General features: G+C 49.5%; 1 protein-coding gene across 1 annotated transcript; it reads left to right on the top strand.

Moving 5' to 3' along the window:
- Positions 1 to 1,412: 1,412 nt before the first annotated feature.
- LOC146757574 (uncharacterized) lies at positions 1,413 to 8,194 on the top strand. Its single transcript, XM_085520764.1, has 16 exons — positions 1,413 to 1,531; positions 1,717 to 1,796; positions 2,002 to 2,127; positions 2,398 to 2,477; positions 2,746 to 2,857; positions 3,168 to 3,257; positions 3,498 to 3,602; positions 3,786 to 3,938; positions 4,096 to 4,247; positions 4,515 to 4,662; positions 4,828 to 4,965; positions 5,085 to 5,261; positions 5,518 to 5,673; positions 5,825 to 6,146; positions 6,385 to 6,444; positions 6,711 to 8,194. Exons 1-16 carry the CDS (start codon positions 1,429 to 1,431, stop codon positions 6,857 to 6,859), a joined length of 2,151 nt encoding a protein of 716 aa, XP_085376890.1. The 5' UTR covers positions 1,413 to 1,428; the 3' UTR covers positions 6,860 to 8,194.
- Positions 8,195 to 19,329: the final 11,135 nt, after the last annotated feature.

The raw sequence follows: 19,329 nt of genomic DNA, 5'->3' as shown, positions 1-19,329 counted from the left end.
CTCATCTGAGGTGTCTGGCTGACAACAAGAGCAGAGAGGTAAGTTTCATAGGGTCGCGTGCCCATTTTATTTTATTTTTCATTCATGATGCATAGAGGCGTTCCCCAGACAAAGTGAGCATTTCTCAACTGGACTTTCTAGAAATGAGCTAGGCAGTGAAAATGGGTTTGAAGCATTCCTAAGAGCCCCGCAAGAGAATGCTGAGAGTTAATCTGGCACCCTCCTTTGGAAACGTCCGTTGTCTGTCAGCTCTTCAACTGTGCCCTAACACCTCCCATTGCGCTGCCACACCAGGATAGAATTCCAAGCCCACACTGAGTCCTGGAATGTTGTGGTGCCGTGTTGGAATCAGATGTGACCACGTGGTCTTGGCTCCCCGCCTTGTGGGGGGTCATGGTGGACCAGGCTGTTGGCCGTTGGTGATGTCATAAGCGGCTGGAATGAGGGGAGGAGCGGTGCGTTCTGTGTTCCTTTGTGGGTGAGCTAGTGGTCGGAGTGGTTGGTTGTCTTGTTGTTCTTGTGCCTTTTGTGCCGTTAGTTAGTTAGTTTTGTTAGTTAGTTAGTGTTGTTAGTTAGTTAGTGTTTTTAGTTAGCGTTGTTAGTGTTGTTAGTTAGTGTTGTTAGTGTTGTTAGTTAGTGTTGTTAGTGTTGTTAGTTAGTGTTGTTAGTGTTGTTAGTTAGTGTTGTTAGTGTTGTTAGTTAGTGTTGTTAGTGTTGTTAGTTAGTGTTGTTAGTTAGTGCCTTTAGTTAGTACCTTTAGTTAGTGCCTTTAGTTAGTGCCTTTAGTTATTGCCTTTATTGCCTTTTTCTTCACACCGTCGTGTGCAGCAGCTTGTAGGTAAGTTGAGCTGACGTGGGATGGATGGGTGGGCAGTGAGGTGTTGAGAACTGCTGGCTGTTTGAGCTCACAGCACCGTATTGCTTACTCTTGACCATCAGACGTAATTTTCCCCTGGTACACACGTTCCAAAGGGGGTATCAGTAAAGTTGGCACCTGTCCCGTGCTTCTTCCATTGTCTTTGCTCAGTAGTGGAAGCATTGTAAAGTTGCTGGGTGGACAGGCATCACGTAGCCTGAGACTCAGCATGTCTTGCAGCAAGTGGGTGGGACAGTTGTGCTGTGTGTGTTATTCCATGGATGTCTTAGCCCTGCTCACTGACCTGCTCTTTCTCTCTCCTCTCCTCACCCTCCGCCCACTGCCTCGGTGCAGCTTTTGCTCTCATTCCATCTGAGCAAAGCGACAAGGAACTGCTGCAGATAGCTTGAGGTGATCTCACTGCCAGGTACGTGCCATGTTTTGTCCCCGCACATGGTTTTGCCGCAGGGTATGCGAGGGTAGTTCTGACGAATTGTACCCATACTGTGCTGTGTGAATACAGAAAACAGAAATGTGTTTCCGTTCTGTTCCAGCACGTCACAGCTGCTGTGATGGGCGTCGCGTGCATGGCCGGGGAGGAGAGTGGGGCTCCCCAGGACAGAAGATCTCCAGCGGAGCCCTACCAAGTTACGGAGGTGATGCCTCTGCATGCTGGTGAGTGAGGTTCTAAAGCGGGGTGGGCAGGGCTGGGGCAGCGAGTGCCCCCTGCTCCACACCAGGAACCCTTGTCACGGGCAGACTGTGCCAGGGGAGCGAGCCCAGGGCCGGAGAGGGCAGAGCTCCTTCTGCTCCCGCCTGCCTTTGGCCCCTCTATAGCACTGCTCTCTCTCCTTGCTCAGATGCTGAATTGCTGCCTCTGTCTGATGTGGAACAGGAGGCAGTGGACTTCATCCAAGCCAACACCATCAGCATGGAAATGGTAAGAGCAGCCATCTCCATCGTGGCTATACCTGCATCTCCAGACGGTCCCTCTGGCTCTGCCTTCAGGCTGCAGGAGGGCTGATGGCCGGGCAGAGCTGCTGCTGTCCTGCAGCTGTCCTGTGCTGCTCCACACCCCGCAACGCCTGGTCCCCCTGGCCATGGCTGTCCCCACTCACACTCCTCGGTCTCTGTGTGCTTGCCAGGATCTGGTGCAGAAGCTGCAGTTCCTCAATTCCATTTGTATACTGTGCAGCATGGCTGGACAGACGAGCCTCACACTGAGCCATGATATCTTCTGCTTGCTGAAAAATCAGTGCAAGAAGATTGAGGTGAGGGGACATGGCACCCAGGTAGCTGCACCCTGTGAGAAGGACAGGACAGGGGGAGAGGGAGGCAGGGAAATGATGCACAGACACCCAAGTGCCCCAGATGGGACTCCAGGTGCTGCTGAGAGCTCAGCAGTGGAGGTGGACAGCAGCACCAGTGTGCCAGTGTTTGTCAAGGGCCACTGGGGCGACTCAGGCCCTAGCGGCCGGTGGCAGGTTTGCTGTTGCTGGGTGCTGGCAGCTGCCAGGTGCCATCCTGATTGTGCTTTGCAGGTTCTGTTGCGTGAGGAGCCCATGGAGCAGCTGAGCACCGGCCTGAGATACTGCTGCATGAACACCATTGCTGCCTTGAGGTACCTGCCCAGCCCCTGCTTTTGCCAGCACATCCCCCAGGCACCATCCTGGTGGCCCTGATGCAGCTCCCCACTAAGTCTTGGCCCTCGCCCCAAAGCTGGTGACATCAGGACTGTCCTCTGACCCAGAGCAGCCCCGTAGGGGAGGAGGCACCTCCTGGCAGGGCTCCCCATCCCTCTCAGGGAGCCTTGCCCAGGGGAGGACCTGTTCCAGCCCTGCCTCAGCACCCAGGCACCGCTCCTAGCATCAGTGTCTCTCTAATTGCAGCACAGTTAATGCAGTTACAGAGGAAGAAATACTCCATCTCTTCAAGGTGTGCTGCAGCATCGTCTTCTATCTTCCTCCAGCCAGGGCCTTGAACATTTCCCTCTACAACCAGGTATGTACTGGGCAATCTACTGTTGACCCCATGCCTCTGGGCTGCCGCTTGCATTACTTGTGTCCAGAGATCTATCAAGATGTTTGTGGGACAAGGTAGCAGCCTTGCTTGCCCACACCCCTCTCACTCTTGCCTTGGGCTTGGCAAACACCCTGTGTTGTAGCCTGCTCTGAGTGCAGCAGCCTTGCAGGGTGCCCCTGTGCACAGATCTGTGGGTATCCTTCCTTGGCAGCCAGAGGGGTTCACAGCAGTCTACTGGGTATGAAAGGGAACCCTGAAAGACTTCCACAACCCACTGTTCTCTTTACAGACCCTGGAAGCTATGGACGACATGCTGCAGATTGTGCTAGATGTCTGTCCCATTGCCAGTGTCAAGAGTCGGCTGCAGGGAATCTTGGAGGTCTGTCTATTGTGAAGTTCTGCCCCCACAGCTCCCTTCTAGTAGTTTATCCCACTCCATGGAAACGGCACTGGCAGTAGTTGGAGCCAGCAAGGGACCCTGGCGGCAGTAGCCCCATGATGGGCTTGGCTTAAGCTCAGGGGAAGCCTGGATGGATGCTGTGATTCCAGCTAGGAGCTCAGCAGACCTGCAGTGGGCATCAGCAGCTCCCAGGCTAACCAGCAGCTCCTCTCCTCACAGGTGCTGCTGCCTTTCAGCATCTCCAAGACACAGGCTGTGTGTGAGAGGGCTTTGGGGCGCATCTGGAAGCTTAGTGGCTTCATGACCAGCAGTTTCTGGCAGCAGGTAAGGAGACATGAAAATTGTGTACCTGTGAGAAAAGCTGCGGCTCAGGTGTGAACCCTCAGAATGCTTTTGACATGAAGGGAGGGTCTTTATCCTTCCTTTTGCCTGTGCTCATCCTGTTCCAGATGCTATTCTCTCATTCTGTTTAACATGCCTTCCCTCCTTTTTTCCTTCTTACTGCAGCCCCTTGGAAAAAACCTTGCCCCTTCTCAGAGGACAGACATTGCCCTTGTAACCCTGGAGAAGATCATTGGGGACTATGGTTTTGATGAGAAGAAGTGGGCTGAGACTATGCTGGATGTGCTTCGGAGAAACCCTGGCACCTGGCTGATGGATGTAAGCAGAGTGAGGCAACCCTGCCCGCCACAGCTCTTGGGAACTGAAGCCATTTGAAGGCAGCAATGAGCTGTGGGAAGGGCAGTAATAACACAGCCTGGGAGGCAAATGGCTGCAGTCCAGTGGCAGCAGCAGTCTCCCTGTGTTCTCACAACAGGTGCCAGAGATTCTGGGATTCATCCACGCCAACCTGAAGATCCAGAGCACATCAGTTCAGCAGATCCTGCTCTCAGTGCTGGATATACTGACCGTCCAGTTTCCCAGGGATGTGCTGAGGAGTGTGTTGACCGACCTCCCACAGAATGACAGGTATCAGCCCAGACAGCCCCACACATTTGTTCCATGTGAAGAGCAGGGCTCAGAAATGGTCTGGCTGCCAGAGCCAAGGAAAGCTGCAGGACATCCCAAGGAGCAGGCCCTCCATCCCACTGTGCTTTCCAGTGCTGGTGGGCAGCTCAGGGCTGCAGCAGCCAATACCAACCATGGCAGCCCAGAGCCCCCCATCAGGCTCCTGCCTGAGCCATGGTGCTGTGGCTAAGGCAGCCCTGCTGACGCAGCATTGCTCTCTGTTTATAGCACTACCCTGGACATACTGAAGAGTGTGCTGACCCTGCTGGAAGCATCCAAGCGGATCTGGGATGAGCTCAGCAGTGTTCTACAGGACCAACAGCTGTGTGAGATATTGAGCATCAGCACAGAGGAGTTGGGCCTCCTTCGCTTGACTGTGAGTTACTGGACAATGCACCGTGCTCTCCTACAGAGCACTGGTAGCTCAGGCTGGGCTGTGTCTCCCTAGTGCCCTGCCTTGAGCTGCCAGAGCAGCCAGGAGCTGCAGGGTGCAGGATGTCCTGCTGCCTCTGCCTGCCTCTCACTGCTGTGTTGGTTTCAGGCGATGCCTCCCACTGAAGAGCTGGTGAAGGAGCTGTGTAAGCCAGCACTGCTCCAGAAGCTTCTGAATGTGGAAAGCCTGCCAGTGCTCTGGCTGGTGCTCAGGCGTCTCGTGCTGCTGTCTGATAGACCTGAGACAGTGAGCAGGACCTTGTCAAACGAAGGCCTCATGTTGACAGCCTGGCGCTGGGGCAATGGGCAACACTGTGCCTTGGCATCTGTCCTCCTGATGGAAAGGAAATTGTGTGTTTTGTACAGGCAATTGAAATCCGGGCCCTGCTTCCAGGCGTCATGGAGAACCTGCTGTTTGCCAACACAGCCATTACTGTGAAGGTGCTGAATATTTTCAGGAATGCAATGCACCATCTGGGGAAGAGGCATGCCAGTCCGTTTGCTCTGAAGCTGGCTGAGAAGATCCTGCCTCTTTTTAATCACGTAAGTCTGTTGTGGGAGGCTGAGCTCTGCGGGTGGGTGCTTGACAGGAGTGTCTTCTCCTTTCTTTCCTTCTCTGGGCTCTCAGGAATGACATGTCCTGTGGGCTCTGTAGCACTGCTGGCCGTGTCCCTGCTAGTGCAGCTTGGTTGTTCTTGGTGATGTCAGGCCCCTGTGCTGGGGCTCAGCCTACACTCATGCTCACCATGGGCAGTGAGAGTGTGCTGCTGAGGTCTGAGGTCCTCCTGTTCTCCCTCAGGCATCATCTGAAGTGCGAGAAGGTTCCATCCGCCTCTTCATGGATGTGATGGATGCTGTGCTGTGGTCTCAGAAGGGAAGCATGAAGAAGATCGTGCGCAGGGCCCTGCACCCTCTGCTCTTTCACATGAGTGACGAGACCCTGAGCGTAGCACAGGTACGAATTTCAGAGCTGAGCAGTGTGCAGGCAGTGGTGTGCTGACAGTTCAGCTGTGATGTGCAATTGAGAGCAAGTTCAGCAAGCATTCAGACACTGGGATGTGTGTCTGTGTGTGTGGTGCCATGTCCCTGCATCTGTTGTTCTGCAGGCATCTGGGGAAGCCCTTGTGTCCTGTGCAAAGTTCCTGAAGTGGAAGGAGCTCAAGCAGCAGACCCAGCAGAAGAACACAGTGGGGATCATGAAGTGTTTGGTGAGGACAATCTCACAGCCCCCACCTTTTTGCTGGGGGAAAGGGGATGCTGGAGGAGGGGTTGCAGCAGCAGCTGTGGCTGCTCTGCAAGCCCCATGCTCTTGTTCTCTTCTTCAGCTGCAGCAGGAAAGAAAGGGAGTGGAAGGGTACCTGCAGCAGAGCCTGCCATACCTGGAGGATTCTCAGGCCTCCTTGCGATGCGAGGCTGTCAGATTCATTGGTGAGCCCAACCCCTGCGTCCCTCTTTGGGCCCTGCTCTGGCAGGAAGGCACAGCCCTGAAGCCCCCAGGTACAGCCTGCCCATGCCGGTAGCCACAGTGGGTGCCTTGCTCAGGTCCCCCCTCAGGTGCCGTCCCTGCCTGCAGCATGGAAGGGGAAGCAGCTGGGCTGGCGGGGTTGGGGTCTGAGCTTCTGGCAGCATGTTGGGGAGTGGGTGTCTGACAGAGCTCTTTCCCTAGGGCTGATTGGGAAGCACGCCAGGGAGCAGAGTGAGGAGATGCTGAATGAACTCTGCAGTGGTGAGTGAGGGCAGTGCTGTGTGTGTTGGGGCTGGGGGCAGAGCTGGGCAGCATGCAGCTGTGCTTTGCCCTGCTGCAAGGAAATGCTGCAGGGGCAGAGGAGCATTCATGGCAGTCCTGAGCAGTGTCTTCCACTGACCCGTCAGTCTCCCGTGCTCCTCCTGGCCAGGAAAAGCAAGGAGTGGGGCTGGCAAGGCCCAGAGTGGAAGCTGGTGGCTCTCTGTAGACTGGGGGTCCCATCTCTGCTCTGTTTCCTTCTGTTGCAGCCCTTCAGCCTTTGGAAGATGACCCCCATCTGACAGTCTGTTCTATGGCATCTGAGACCATCCAGAAGCTGAGACACCAAAGGCAGAAGGCGGCACCAGCACGGAGAAGGCTCCCAGCACTTTTCCGCTGGTCCTGCATAGCCTTCTGAGGGATAATTCTTGTTCATTAACGTTGCTAGGACACCTGTACAGCAACGTTGCTGGGACATGTGTTCCTGTCACGCAAGACAGACCCCCTGAACAACAGCGGGAGCCTTGGAGCACAGACATCTTGGAAGAAAGAACAGGAACCAAGCTGGTTAGAACTGGGTCTGTAGTTAGCGATTAATTAAATTGAAAAGCACAATTGAAAGCCTTTGGAAGGAAGATCTGGAGAATATGACCACTAGAGAGCAGCACGTATGCACACAGATGCAGAACTGATCATAATTACACTGACTAAATTGTAACTCCTCATATAAGTTCTTGGAACTTAAACAAGCAAGCAGAAAAGTTGTGGTTTATTCTAGCTTTTGCAAAGCCGGAATGCTGGGCAGCAAAGCTCCTGCTTGTTTATAGTGCTGTGTGCCTGGACATAAGTGTCATGTGGAAAAAGACAAAGAAACACATTTTCTTTGCCTATGTCTTGGAGAGCCAGGAATCCAGAATTCAAGATCTTTGCTTTTGAGTTTGCAATTCAAAACCGGATTAGAAAGGATTCTGCAAACTTTCTTTGATGACATTAGACTCTTCATTAACAACAATACTGTTTCTAATACTACTAATAACAGCAACACAACAACAAAATAATGGAAGATGAAGGAAGACATGGGGACAAGAGTCACTGGAGGAAATTTCTCCTTTGAACTGAATTGGTGTTAGTGTCCCCGTGCACAAGAACCAAGGAGAGAGCAAGCATGTTTTGTACTCTTCAGAATGCAGTGTGGTTCATCTTATTGTCATCCAAATGAGACCGGGATTTCACTGCATTGTTGGAAATGGGAAAACAGTGCCAAAGTTGCATGTTTTGAAGCGGAAAAATAGTAATTTTAAAAACCCACAGCAATAGAGTAGAGAAGATCACCAGCAAAGCCTGTATCACTTGACCTCAGAGTAAAAGCAACAGTCAACCAAAGAAGCGGATGCTGATCCATTTCATGCACTTTTGTAAGGATGTGAAAGCGAGCAGACTTACCTGAAGGTGGTGTAACGTTAGTGGTAAACATCACCAAGCTCCCTCCAAAAGTGGACTTGACCTTTTGTCTCTGCGACCATCTACGTACAGAGGGAGCTACTGGAGAGCTGTGCTCGGATCCTTCAGTTTTCATGTCTCTTACCATCTCTCTTCCAGGAGATCTTGCGAAGAAAGGCTTTTCCTGTGAGGATGAAACACAGATAGGAAATGTTACATCTAGTTTTGCTGTGGGAGTTTACCTCTGTGTGTGACACATTCATTCTTCTGACAGCTGCTAACACTCAGTTTATTAATAAAAATCATACCTTTATTACTTTGTGCCTTGCAGATTAATCTGAATGTAAGAAAATCGGGTTGACTTTGTTTGCTTCACTCAACACTGGCCACATCAAGATAACAAAGGACATTGTTTTCAAGAATAATTGCAGCTATCTTCCAGTTGGCTTGTGCTTCTGTGTTTCTGAGAAACACCATCTAGCAATTTCTTTTTCTTCTTTTTTTGCACGAGTCCTGGATGCTGGTGTGTGTTGTGCTCTGTTGTTTGCTGACCAGCAGGTGAGAGGACTGTGTTTTGTGTTGGGTGTTGAGTTTTGTCTATCTCAGGGGCCATCCAATTGGATCCATCCTCTTTTTGCAGTGTTTAGGGACAGTTAATTTGCTGTTGCCTGGAGCTATGTGTGAAGTGCAGGACTAGAAGCTGTGATCGCTGAATCTCCTTGGATGAGCCCCAGCTCAGGTTCTCTCACACCAACCAAGAACATTTTTGCCAGCCCTGTTGTATTGCTGCAGCTCAGTGACCCCGACAATCTTCCCATGGAGTGCCGAAGACGGAGGTGGGAGCCTCCTTGCTGAGATCTGCTAGCAAAGCCCTGAGCGGCTCTAAGGTCGGAGCCTGTTGGGTCGGTAACACTGTGTCATGGTTTTGTGCTGCTGCTGTCCATATTCCACATCATAACATCACATGCAGTATGAATCATTAATTGAGGGTATAAATAGTGGAATCATGTACAAAGGAAAAAGGGTTAAAGAGAAAGTAACTTTTTGTTCATAACTGAACAATACGGATTGCTAAGGGAACGTTATATGGTATTAAAGGTGTTTGAATGGGACAAACTGTTCTGATGGTATAAGAAAGTGTAACTGAGGGTATGTGGAAGTGTAATAGAGGGTATGTGGAATTGTGATCGAGGGTATGTGGAAGTGTGGAAGGAGGAAGGCTGAGGGACCTGGTCTAGGTCCTGCTATCCTGGAAAGGCAGCCTGGGGATCTGGCAGTGTGTGTGCCAAGTGGCTCCGTGTGCCTATGGGTGTGTACTGAAGGGCACCCAGAACTGCCACTTCCCCTTGGGACATAGGCTTGGAGCATCAGTTGCTATGTTACTCTCTGAGAAGAGGATTCAGGCCCCAAGTCTTGCGTCCAGCTTGGTGATTTGGATTGACTCTGGGGCAGCAGTGGATGATCTGCAGCCCTGCAGCTGAGTGCATGAGGCTGATTGTGATCTCTGCTCTGCCATGTACCTACAGCAAATCCCAAGAGCACACAAAGATTGGGTCTGTACCCTGGCCTTCATCCCTGGCTGCCCCATGTTGTTGAGTGCGTACCAAGGAGGCGTGATCAAAGTCTGGAACATGGATAACTTCGGCCCAGTTGGGGAGATCAAAGGGCAGCCCCATCAACGCCATCTGCACCAACTCCAAGCACATCTTCACTGCCTCCAGGTGAGCCTCGGGCTTGGTGCTCCCCAGATCCTGCAGGAGGTGAGAGTGCCCTGTGTTGACTTGTCATCCCTGGGCCTGGGTGGGTTTGCACTGAGTGGGGCCAGGAGCCTGGAGGGCGAAGAGGGCAGAGGGGATCTTGCAGCTTTCTGGTCCCTCAGTGCCTTCCTCTCACCTTGCTGTCTTAGTCTGTCCCCTGCCCGCTCTCTGGGATATCCCCATGCAGGGTCCCCTCTTCCCTGGCGCTGGGCATCCCCTGCTGTTCTTGGGGAGCATTTTGGCAGCAAGACTCTGAAATCCACTCTCTTTTGTTTGTGCAGCAGCCGGAGCTGCGCATCTGACCTGGCTCACCCTGAGCTTCCCTGCAGAGATCTCTGAATCCCAACTGCAACGTCTGCTGACCCTCTGCTCTTCCCTGGGCACCCACTTTGCTCTGCAGTGGGGTGGGGAAGGGCTGCAGATGGGTGAGGATGGAGATGGTTGTGCCAGGAGCGGAGTGTGGACGGGTTGGACCCTGATCCTGCACGACTCCCCCACGGCTGCACACCTGAAGGACAATCCTACAGAGAACGATGGTGCATGGCTGGAGCCCTTCAGAAGGCTGAAGGCTCAGCCCAGGAGTGTCAATGAGGACGCAGCCTCTCCAGCTGCCCTGCTCATGTTTCTCTGCTCAGGGGGCCGACGAGGCCCTGGTCTCACACTGGAGCTTTCTTCTACCTCTCCTGTGGTCCCTTGGAGCATCCCCTGCTCCATCCTGCCCTGCCCCGCGCTGGGCTCGTGGGGGAATGTGGGAATACAAGAAAAGCTGTTCAGAGCAGCAGCTGTGGAGCCAGATCAACAGCCTGAGAACCAAGGACACCTCTGGAAGGAGAAGAAGGGACTCACGGCTCTGATTGGATATGTTAGAAAAAAAAAAACTTGTGAAGGTTTATAATGGATGTGAGAACTTGTAATAAAGGATTTGGATCATTCACATCTGAGTCCGTGCTTCAAATGCTGCAGGGGAATGGCTGCGTTGAGCCCTGGGAGTGGTATTCTCTCCTTATGCGCTCTCACTTCCCTTTGGTCACTGAAGAAACGACTTTTGAACTCGGACTTAAGGATTTCTCTGCATGATCCCATTGGTGCTGAACTCGGATCTCAGAGGAGCTCCAGGATGTGCCCCATAAAGCACAGACCAATTTCTTTCTGCTTTCTGCAGCCCCGTTTGTTTCGTGTCACCAGTCCTTGTTCAAACCACTGCAGGGTGGGAATTTCTGCACACCTTGAAACAGGAGCATCTCTATTGACTTGATGGAGTCTGTCTTTTATCATTCTGGGGATGGGGGGGGGAAGAAGAAAATGCAGTTTCCATGGCCTGGTGGAGGGCACGATGGCATGCGCAGGGTCACCCTGCCATGGACAGGATGGTGGCTGCTCCTGGGTCACAGCTGAGCCCCGTGCTGTGGGGCTGGGCAGGATGGATCACAGGACCCATGGTTGCCCTGTGACGCACAGCACTTTTACAAAGTAAAAGAATCAATTTCCTTAAATATTGAGCATCCATACGTAAATTGCAGCCTAGTGGAATCTTTTCCTATCCAAACAGAATTCTTTATCTATTTCTGTTACATAAGAAAAGCAAATAATTTTTTATCGGTCGACTTTGAAATTCAGGCAAGTGTTCACTTGAAGTGTTATGAAGTGTCAGCTTTTCTAGAGCATTTACTTTTCATGCTCTTAATTTCTCATTATCTCGCCTTATTCTCTTGCCACGTCAGTGTTTTCATTCGATGGCTTCCATGTGACAAGAGCTCTTGCTGTGTGAGCGATACAAATGTAGCTTTAAAAGTGGTACAACTTGCTATTAAGGCAGCTCCCCTCGGGAATTCCTTAAAGCTGCAGTGAGACAAGGGACACAAGAGAAACTTTGCTATGCACAGCAGGCTGAGCCCTCCTGCAGTCCCAGCTATGGAGTGCTCTGCAAAATCTGTCTCTTTTTGCTCCTGATGTGCAGAGGTTTGATCTGCTTTTGCACCAGCAAGAGAGAAGTGGCACCTCACACTTATATTTCTGAATATTCTTGCTGCATTCAGTGGGATGTAAGCAATAAATAAAGAAATAAAATAAAATATTATTGCTTTGGTTCTCAAAAAAAAAAAAAAAAGATCTGCCCAGCTTAATTTTGCTCCAGATCCTTCACTGCTTTGTTGCCTTTCACTGGACAAGATTTAGGGCCTCAATATCTTTCTTATAGTGAGGGGTCCAAAACAGAACACTGATAAACAGACCGGTACTGTGATCAATAGAACTTGAGGAAGAAATTCATCTTTCATGAGGAGCTCCTCTTTGAACAGCACCAGGAACTAAGACAGGTGTTTGATTATTTCCTGCTATGAGGCAAAGATGGATCAGCAGATACAGCTGGAATCTATCTCTCTCCTCCCCACTTTATTCCCCACCTTCAGTTCTTTTTGGAAAGGAAATGCTGCAAATCTGGACTTATTTGGGAAATCACCGTGCACACAATGAAGTGAGAAAGCACCGTGCACATGAACAAGGCAAGATCCTGGATCAAGCTTTCAGTGGAAGGGAAATGCCTGAAAGGATTGAGCAAAGTCCTGGCGAAAAATACCTGGGGTTCCTGTTGGTGGGAAGCTGAACATGAGCCAGCAGTGTGCTCTCACAGCACAGAAAGTTAACCATATCCTGGGCTGCATCAAAAGAAGCACGGCCAGCAGGGCAAAGGAGGCGATCCTGCCCCTCTACTCTGTGCTGATGAGGCCTCATCTGGAGTACTGCATCCAGATGCAGAGTCCTCAGTACAGAAGAGACATGGACCTGTTGGAGCATGTACAGGTCACTGATACATGCCATAGAACTGATTCAAGGGCTGGAACACCTCTCCTATGAGGACAGGCTGAAAGAGCTGGGGCTGTTCAGCCTGGAGTACAAAAGGCTCCACGGTGACCTGAGAGCAGCCATGAAATCCTTAACAGGGGAAAGTAGAAAGAAATACAAATAAAAGAGATTTCCATTAGGATATTTAGCAACACAGTCAGTAAAGGAAGTCAGTAAGGCACAGATGATTTGCTACATACTACCAGAAGAAGAAATAAATATTACAATTCAATGGTAAATTCAGTTGTATTCACTTTTACTTCTTCATAGACTAAGATCTGAATACATAGAAAACCAAGAGAAAATTTATTACAGGGATTATAGCTCTTTCATTAAAAATGTCTGAAACTTAATAAAGAAAGTCAGCCAGGGATGGATTTATTGACCATATCAAATATGACCCCTGACTTCAATTCTTTGTGTTGCTTTTTACAAGGAAATGTTCTCTTGGCAGTGGGGTCAGCATATTTGGTGTTGAAAGATGCTGTAGAGCAAGGACTGACTCCACTCAGACATCAGGATGCCCAGGACAAGTAGGGTTCCCAAAAGGGGAAACTACAAGCTGCCATCAACATCTCAAAGTAAAATCTCTTGGAGAAGGCAGGTTTGTGCAGAGCCAGAAAGATCATGAGGCTGCAAACACTTTCAAGGCATATTATGGTAAAAGCGAAGTTCTCCAGCACATGTAGATACCAGGAGGAGAGAGAAGGGGGTCCATGCACTGTCACTGTCTTTCCTCTGATATTCTATATAGTTCCATAGCAAATTAAATTCTTTGGCAGGTGAATTGCTGTAATAACAGAAGTAAAATAATAAAAAAAGCCATCGCCTGGGCACAATGAGGCACACTGAGAAACAGTGAAGGGACAAGAAGGAGAGACCTCAGCTTCCTCTGTTGTGGGTCTTCAAAGTGCACCTGCAGCAGTCAGCTATTTTCCCTTATTATTTGGCTCTTTTCAAGATTTTCTTTGTGATACTGTTTTTATTTTTTTATTATTTTTATTTTTCTGTTTCCTAAGAGTCTCTACATGTTGTAGGTACTTCCCTCATCCAAAATTTCCTTTCGTCTTACGATAAAAGAATACAGATTATTCCCTCAATAATGGGAAAGGACAAATAGAAGCTGCTTCACCCCATCTGAGGTCAGGCTGTTTCCACACAGGTAAGTGGAGGGGATTTTATCTAAGTGTAGGAACCAGGGGTGAAAATGTTGATTTTCCCCTCTATGAGAAGGGCAGAGCCAGCCATGCACACCCACAGAGCACAGAGCTTTTCATTGCTTCTTCATTTTTAAGTAAAATCATAGGGAAACTGTCAGACAATCAATGTGCAGAAGTGGTACAATCTCTTGAAAAGCCACTTACAGATCTGCAAAACTTGCAAATAACAATTTTCTGTTTATCCAATTGTTTTCCCATCTCCAGATAAGACCCCGTGCTCTGATCCATTTTTTGTGCGTGCATCAACAGATTTACAAAAAGAAACAAGTCAGCAACTGGCAATTTATTCAAGGTGTTGAAAGTATCAGACAGTTGGTAGATTAGAAAGCAAACTGATTCCTCCAGAATTTCTTGGGGGACTCTCAGGAAATGGGATCCAGTAGGAGCTGGTCTGAAGTGGGGACTACTCCATTTCTAAGGAACTGTACATCAATGAGGAACTAGTTCAATGCTTTCTCAATCAAAGAAAAACCTGACTTCAGTACACGTCTGACCAAATGCCCAAGCTGTACAAACCTAAGTCAAGGTGTGAATGCAACTCTCTGAAAGGAAATTTTGTCATTTATTTCATTTATTTCATTAGTAAACATGGAAGTTTGGTGGCCCTTCCAGGCAGGGGGGCTGGAGCTTCATGATCCTTGGGGTCCCTTCCAACCCGGGTCATTCTGTGATTCTGTGATTCATTTCTCTGCATTGACAAGACTATCTTCCTTGTGTAAGCAGAAAGAAGAGCTGCTGGAGAGGAGCTCTGCTGAGAGGGACCTGGGCGTCCTGGTGGACGACAGATTGACCATGAGCCAGCAGTGTGCCCTTGTAGCCAAAAAAGCCAGGGGTGGGTAAAAGATCTAACACACATCTCTATGATGGGGGTGGCCCAATCACAAGCAGTGCTGCGCTCAGTTGTTCTGCTTGCCTGCTCCTCGAGGAGTTAGGAGAAATCTATGCCTGCTGCGTGTTCGAGTGCGTGTGCAATGCCATGTGGAGGGCTTATCACAATAAAGATTGGCGGATTTGCTGCGTAGACCGGTCAGAACTCAGATCTGCGTTGTGCTTCCTGCGGCACCAAACGCCCAACAATGGCAGTTCCGTGTATTGGCCAGCAGGTGGCAGCAGAGACCACGGAAAGGACGTCTGCGGGACAGACCCTGGGGATCCGTTCTCTTTTGATTATAGGGGAAATATATTGAAAGCTTCAGATTTCATTAATCTTTGTGGGAATCATATAATGTGCAACTCAAATCTACCTCTTCGTGCAGTGACTGCCTGTAAATTTGCTAGAGCCTGATATAATATGGCCTTGTGCTTTCCGCTAACTCACCTTCATTTCATTTTCATTAAATTTGCTTGGTAGTCAGATTTTGGTGTGTGGATATTTTAAAACAATCTAACTGACATTGGCAAAAAATTAAAAATAATAAAAAAATGCACGACAGCATCAATTGTATCAATTTTTATAGATAAGATAAAGAAGAGCAGTTTCCCTTAGTTTTCTGTGCCTCTTTACTTTCTTACCCTCTCCCCTTGTGTGAGAAACTCTCAAAGTCAAAGATTTCTAGTTAGGCAAAGCTGGCAGCGATAGCAGCAGTGCTTATTCATTATTGTAATACTGCGCGCACATCCCCTGTTGGCAAGGGAGAAATTGCACACCAGTCAGTGACATTAATTCTGTTCTATGCCCTAAACCCAATGCAGGTGATGCTCTCATGGCTCTCATTGGTTGAGCATCTCAGGCTCACACACTCCTCCAGACTGTTGCTCGGATTCATTTCCATATAAGGTCAATTACCAACCTCTTGTTTTTAGGTCTGCCTTGTACTTTTCTGCGGAGAGAGAAGGGCGATGTTTCCAACAGTCAGTACATTCATTCTGTGCTGTGCTGGGCTCTACCCACCCTGTGTATTTATCTTGTGCTTGTCTCAATTCTCCCCATGTCAGAATGCCCCCAGTCTGAACTTAACTCTGTTCAGCAACTTTCTTGGTGCAAAAACTACTTATACAGCTGTTTTACAAGAGGGTTATACATTCAGTTAGGGCCTACACTATGTACTGAAAATACTGGAAACTTCCACTGCAAAAACACAATCTACCTCTCCCATCTGTGCAGCCTTGCAGACCCAGAGCATGCCAGGTTATTTCTGCTTTCATAGCATTTGCATGCTGTAGGGTGAGCAAAAGGTTCTGCTGCTTGATTCTTCTGCAAGAGCTGCCTACCGGCAAATGGTTGCAGGGATGGAGGATGTGACAGAAAGCATTTGTCTCCACAAGAGCAGAGTTACATTCAGTGCAGAGTGTGAGAGTCAGGTTGGTGTGGAAAAGCACTGACACGCTGGGGATGATGCAGTGCTCACACGTCTAACACTCACAGACATTACTGTCAGAAGGATGGTGCTGTGTTGTGCTTCTACCTTTGGCAGCCCCTGGAGAAATGCTGTGGCACACAGAACACCTTTGTATTGCACTGACTGCTGCCATGCAGCATGGATTTAACACACCAAATCCAGAGGAGCATGACTGCATCTAACTGCCCTGAGAAAAACTCCTGTAGCTGAAGAGATGAGGAGGCAGCTGCTAATCTGCAGAACAAGCAGCACTGCCAGACATTGGGCCAGGTGAGCACCTCCTGCTGCAGCGTGATGATGACAGGGCTGGAGATGATCTGCAAAGCCAGCTTCAAAGTGGGAGACATGAGTCAACATGGCAGGAGGACAGAGGTGTTAGGGAGCAGCCAAGGCATCAAAGAGTATCCACAGGCTTTGAAAAGTATCACAAAGCGACAGCCAGGAAGACTGGGATTATCACGAGCAGCAACCTGGATGCTAGAGATAATTTGCTGCCATACAAAATGGTAGAGATCTTGCTGCTGACATCCCAAAGCCAGGCAAAATGGGAACCCAGAGCTCTGCCTGCATGAACCCCACAGCCAGAGTGTTGCAAGCTGAGCTGCCTTGCTGTTTGTTGCATTCATCCCAATCCCTGTGAATGAAGACTCGGAATGCAGCCAAGGCGATGATTGAGCATGAGAGTGACTTTATTCATTAAAAGACAGGAGGGCTTGAGAGGTCAAGGGTGAAGATGGGACTCCTCTTGTCAAGATGAGAGTGGCTCAGAGCTGGTGCTGCTGCCTGGTGCCTGGGACTGGCAGCCTGACTCTAAGTCCCCATCTAAGATGCTCAGCTTCACCTCACTGATGCTGACCTGCTCCTGCATGGTGGTGCTGCTGTTGGGGCACTCGGGCTGTGCTTGGGATGGGCAGCACTGCAAAGGCGCTGGGTCACAATCCAGGCAGGTGACTGCTGTGTCTGGCAGGCTCAGGTCAGGAGCTTCAGCAGAGCCAGGAGATATGAGAGCATGAACGTGGATGAGCCCCTTGTGTCCATCACTGTTACCATGTGGAAGGCTGTCATCCGAATTGCAGCGATTTGGGCTTAATAAGAACTCTCCATTGATGGAAACACACTGCACATCACTACTTGGTTTGGATCTTTGGGGTTGACAAGGGCTCAAATTATCTAGGAAGGAATAGAAACACAAGGGTTAGTGTCAAACGTTTGCAAGTTGAATCATGCAAGAGGTTGCTGATACTTGGTAATAGAGTGGCGGCAGGACGAAGCAAATAAGCTTGAAGCAACAGAGCCACTGTCTTGAAAGTGATCCTCGTGCAGGTCCATAAGTTTTGACTCTGCCTGGACTTCATATGGGGCAGTATGACATCACAAAGGGGTGATATGATGTCACAAATGGGCATTATGACGTCACAAATAAGCATTATGATGTCACAAAGGGGCACTATAATGTCAAAAAGGGGCATTATGACATCACAAATAAGCATTATGACGTCACAAAGGGCATTATGACATCACAAAGGGGCATCATGACGTCACAAAGGAATGTTATGACGTCACAAAGAGGCATTATGACATCACAAAGGGGCATCGTGACGTCAGAAAGGGGCATCGTGATGTCAGAAAGGAGCATTATGACATCACAAAGGGCATTATGACATCACAAAGAAGCATTATGACGTCACAAAGGGGCATTATGACATCACAAAGGGGTGTTACCATCACCCTGCGCCCAACTCCTCTCTCCCTCCTATTGGCTCCCTCTCCCACCAATCCCCGATCTCCCCTCCCCTTAGGCATTGAATTCTCTTCTCACTACCTCCTCCCAGTCCTCCCCTAGGAACAGAAACCATTCAGATTCTACAGCAAACTACAGCATCTGCACTGCAAGAGCACACTGAACCACCTGCAACAATGAAACATGGTTTTGGAGAGTGGGTTTGAAAACACACCTTTAGACAGCTGTCTCCCTGTAGCCAAAAGGAAACCAAGCAGCCAAAGAAGAGTCCAGCCTGAAACATGCCCATGCTACCAGCCCAGGTTTCTCACAGTGAATGCAGAATCCATCCTGTTCATGAGGTGACAAATGACCAGTGGGTCTCCCCTTGCTCCACCCCTTCTCCTTCAAAGCCAGAAAAAGAAAGAAAAAACAAGCTTCTGTTCAGCTGCCGTTATTTCTGACAGCGAGTGTAATCACAGAATCATAGAATGGCCCGGGCTGGAAGGGACCTCAAGGATCATGAAGATCAATCACCTCCCTGTCCCTGCTGGCCATCCCCTCTTCTGATGGAGCCCAGGGGACCATTTGCTCTCTGAGCTGCAAGAGCACGCTGATGGCTCACGTTCTGTTTTTCATCCACCAGGACCCCCAGGTCCTTCTCTGCGGGGCTTCTCTTAAGGACTGCTCCTCCCAGTCTGTAGAAAAGCCTGGGATTCCTCCAGCCCAAGTGCAAAACCTTGCACTTTGCTGTCTTGAACCTCATTAGATTCACCTAGGCCAACCTCTCGGTTGAGCTCCCTCTGAATGGCATCCCTTCCTTCCACTGCATCAGCCGTAACACTCAGCAAACAGCAGAGGGTGCACTCCATTGCATCATTGGTGTCACTGATAACCATGTAAAAAAGCACTGGTCCCAAGACAGACTCCTGGATGACACCACTTGTTATCGGCCTCCACCTGGACATCGAACCATGAATCACCACCCTCTGTCTGTGGCCTTTCAACCAATCCCTTATCCACCAGGTGGTCCACCTGTCAAATCCACATCCCTCCAGTTTAGAGATAAGGATGTGGTGGAGGGCCATGTCAAAGATCTTGCTCAAGTCCAGGTCAATGACATCAGTTTCCTTCCTTTTGTCCACAAATGCCGTCACTCCATCATAGAAGAGCACCAGATTGGTTAGGCATGGCCTTCCCCTGCTAAAGCCACGCTGACTGTCTTGGATCACATGCTCATTCCTTATGTGATCAAGCATGTCTTTGAGGCGGATCTGTTCTTCACCATCTTCATCACAGTTCTACATTTGAATCAAATAATTGGTGTTGCTGTCACCAAGAAAACCTCTTTGTCTTCTACTCCTGCTGCACATCTGTGCTTTCACCAGAAGCAAAGGGAGAGGCCACCTCCTAGATCCAAATTTTAAGAAACCAACACCCAATAGGTGTCATCTGAAGTAAAATAGGAGAGAAATTAAGATGACTCTTTTGCATCCAGCTTGGATCACTCCCTCACTCAGGCACACCACCATCAGATCAAGGAGATGCTGCCTTCAGCTTAGAGACTGTAT

This window comes from Coturnix japonica, chromosome 20, assembly GCF_054131305.1.
Source record: "Coturnix japonica strain WE chromosome 20, WE-NBRP24, whole genome shotgun sequence".
NCBI lineage: Eukaryota > Metazoa > Chordata > Aves > Galliformes > Phasianidae > Coturnix > Coturnix japonica.
The sequence above is the reverse complement of the archived record's forward strand: the minus strand, read 5'-3'. Positions and strand labels throughout refer to the sequence as shown.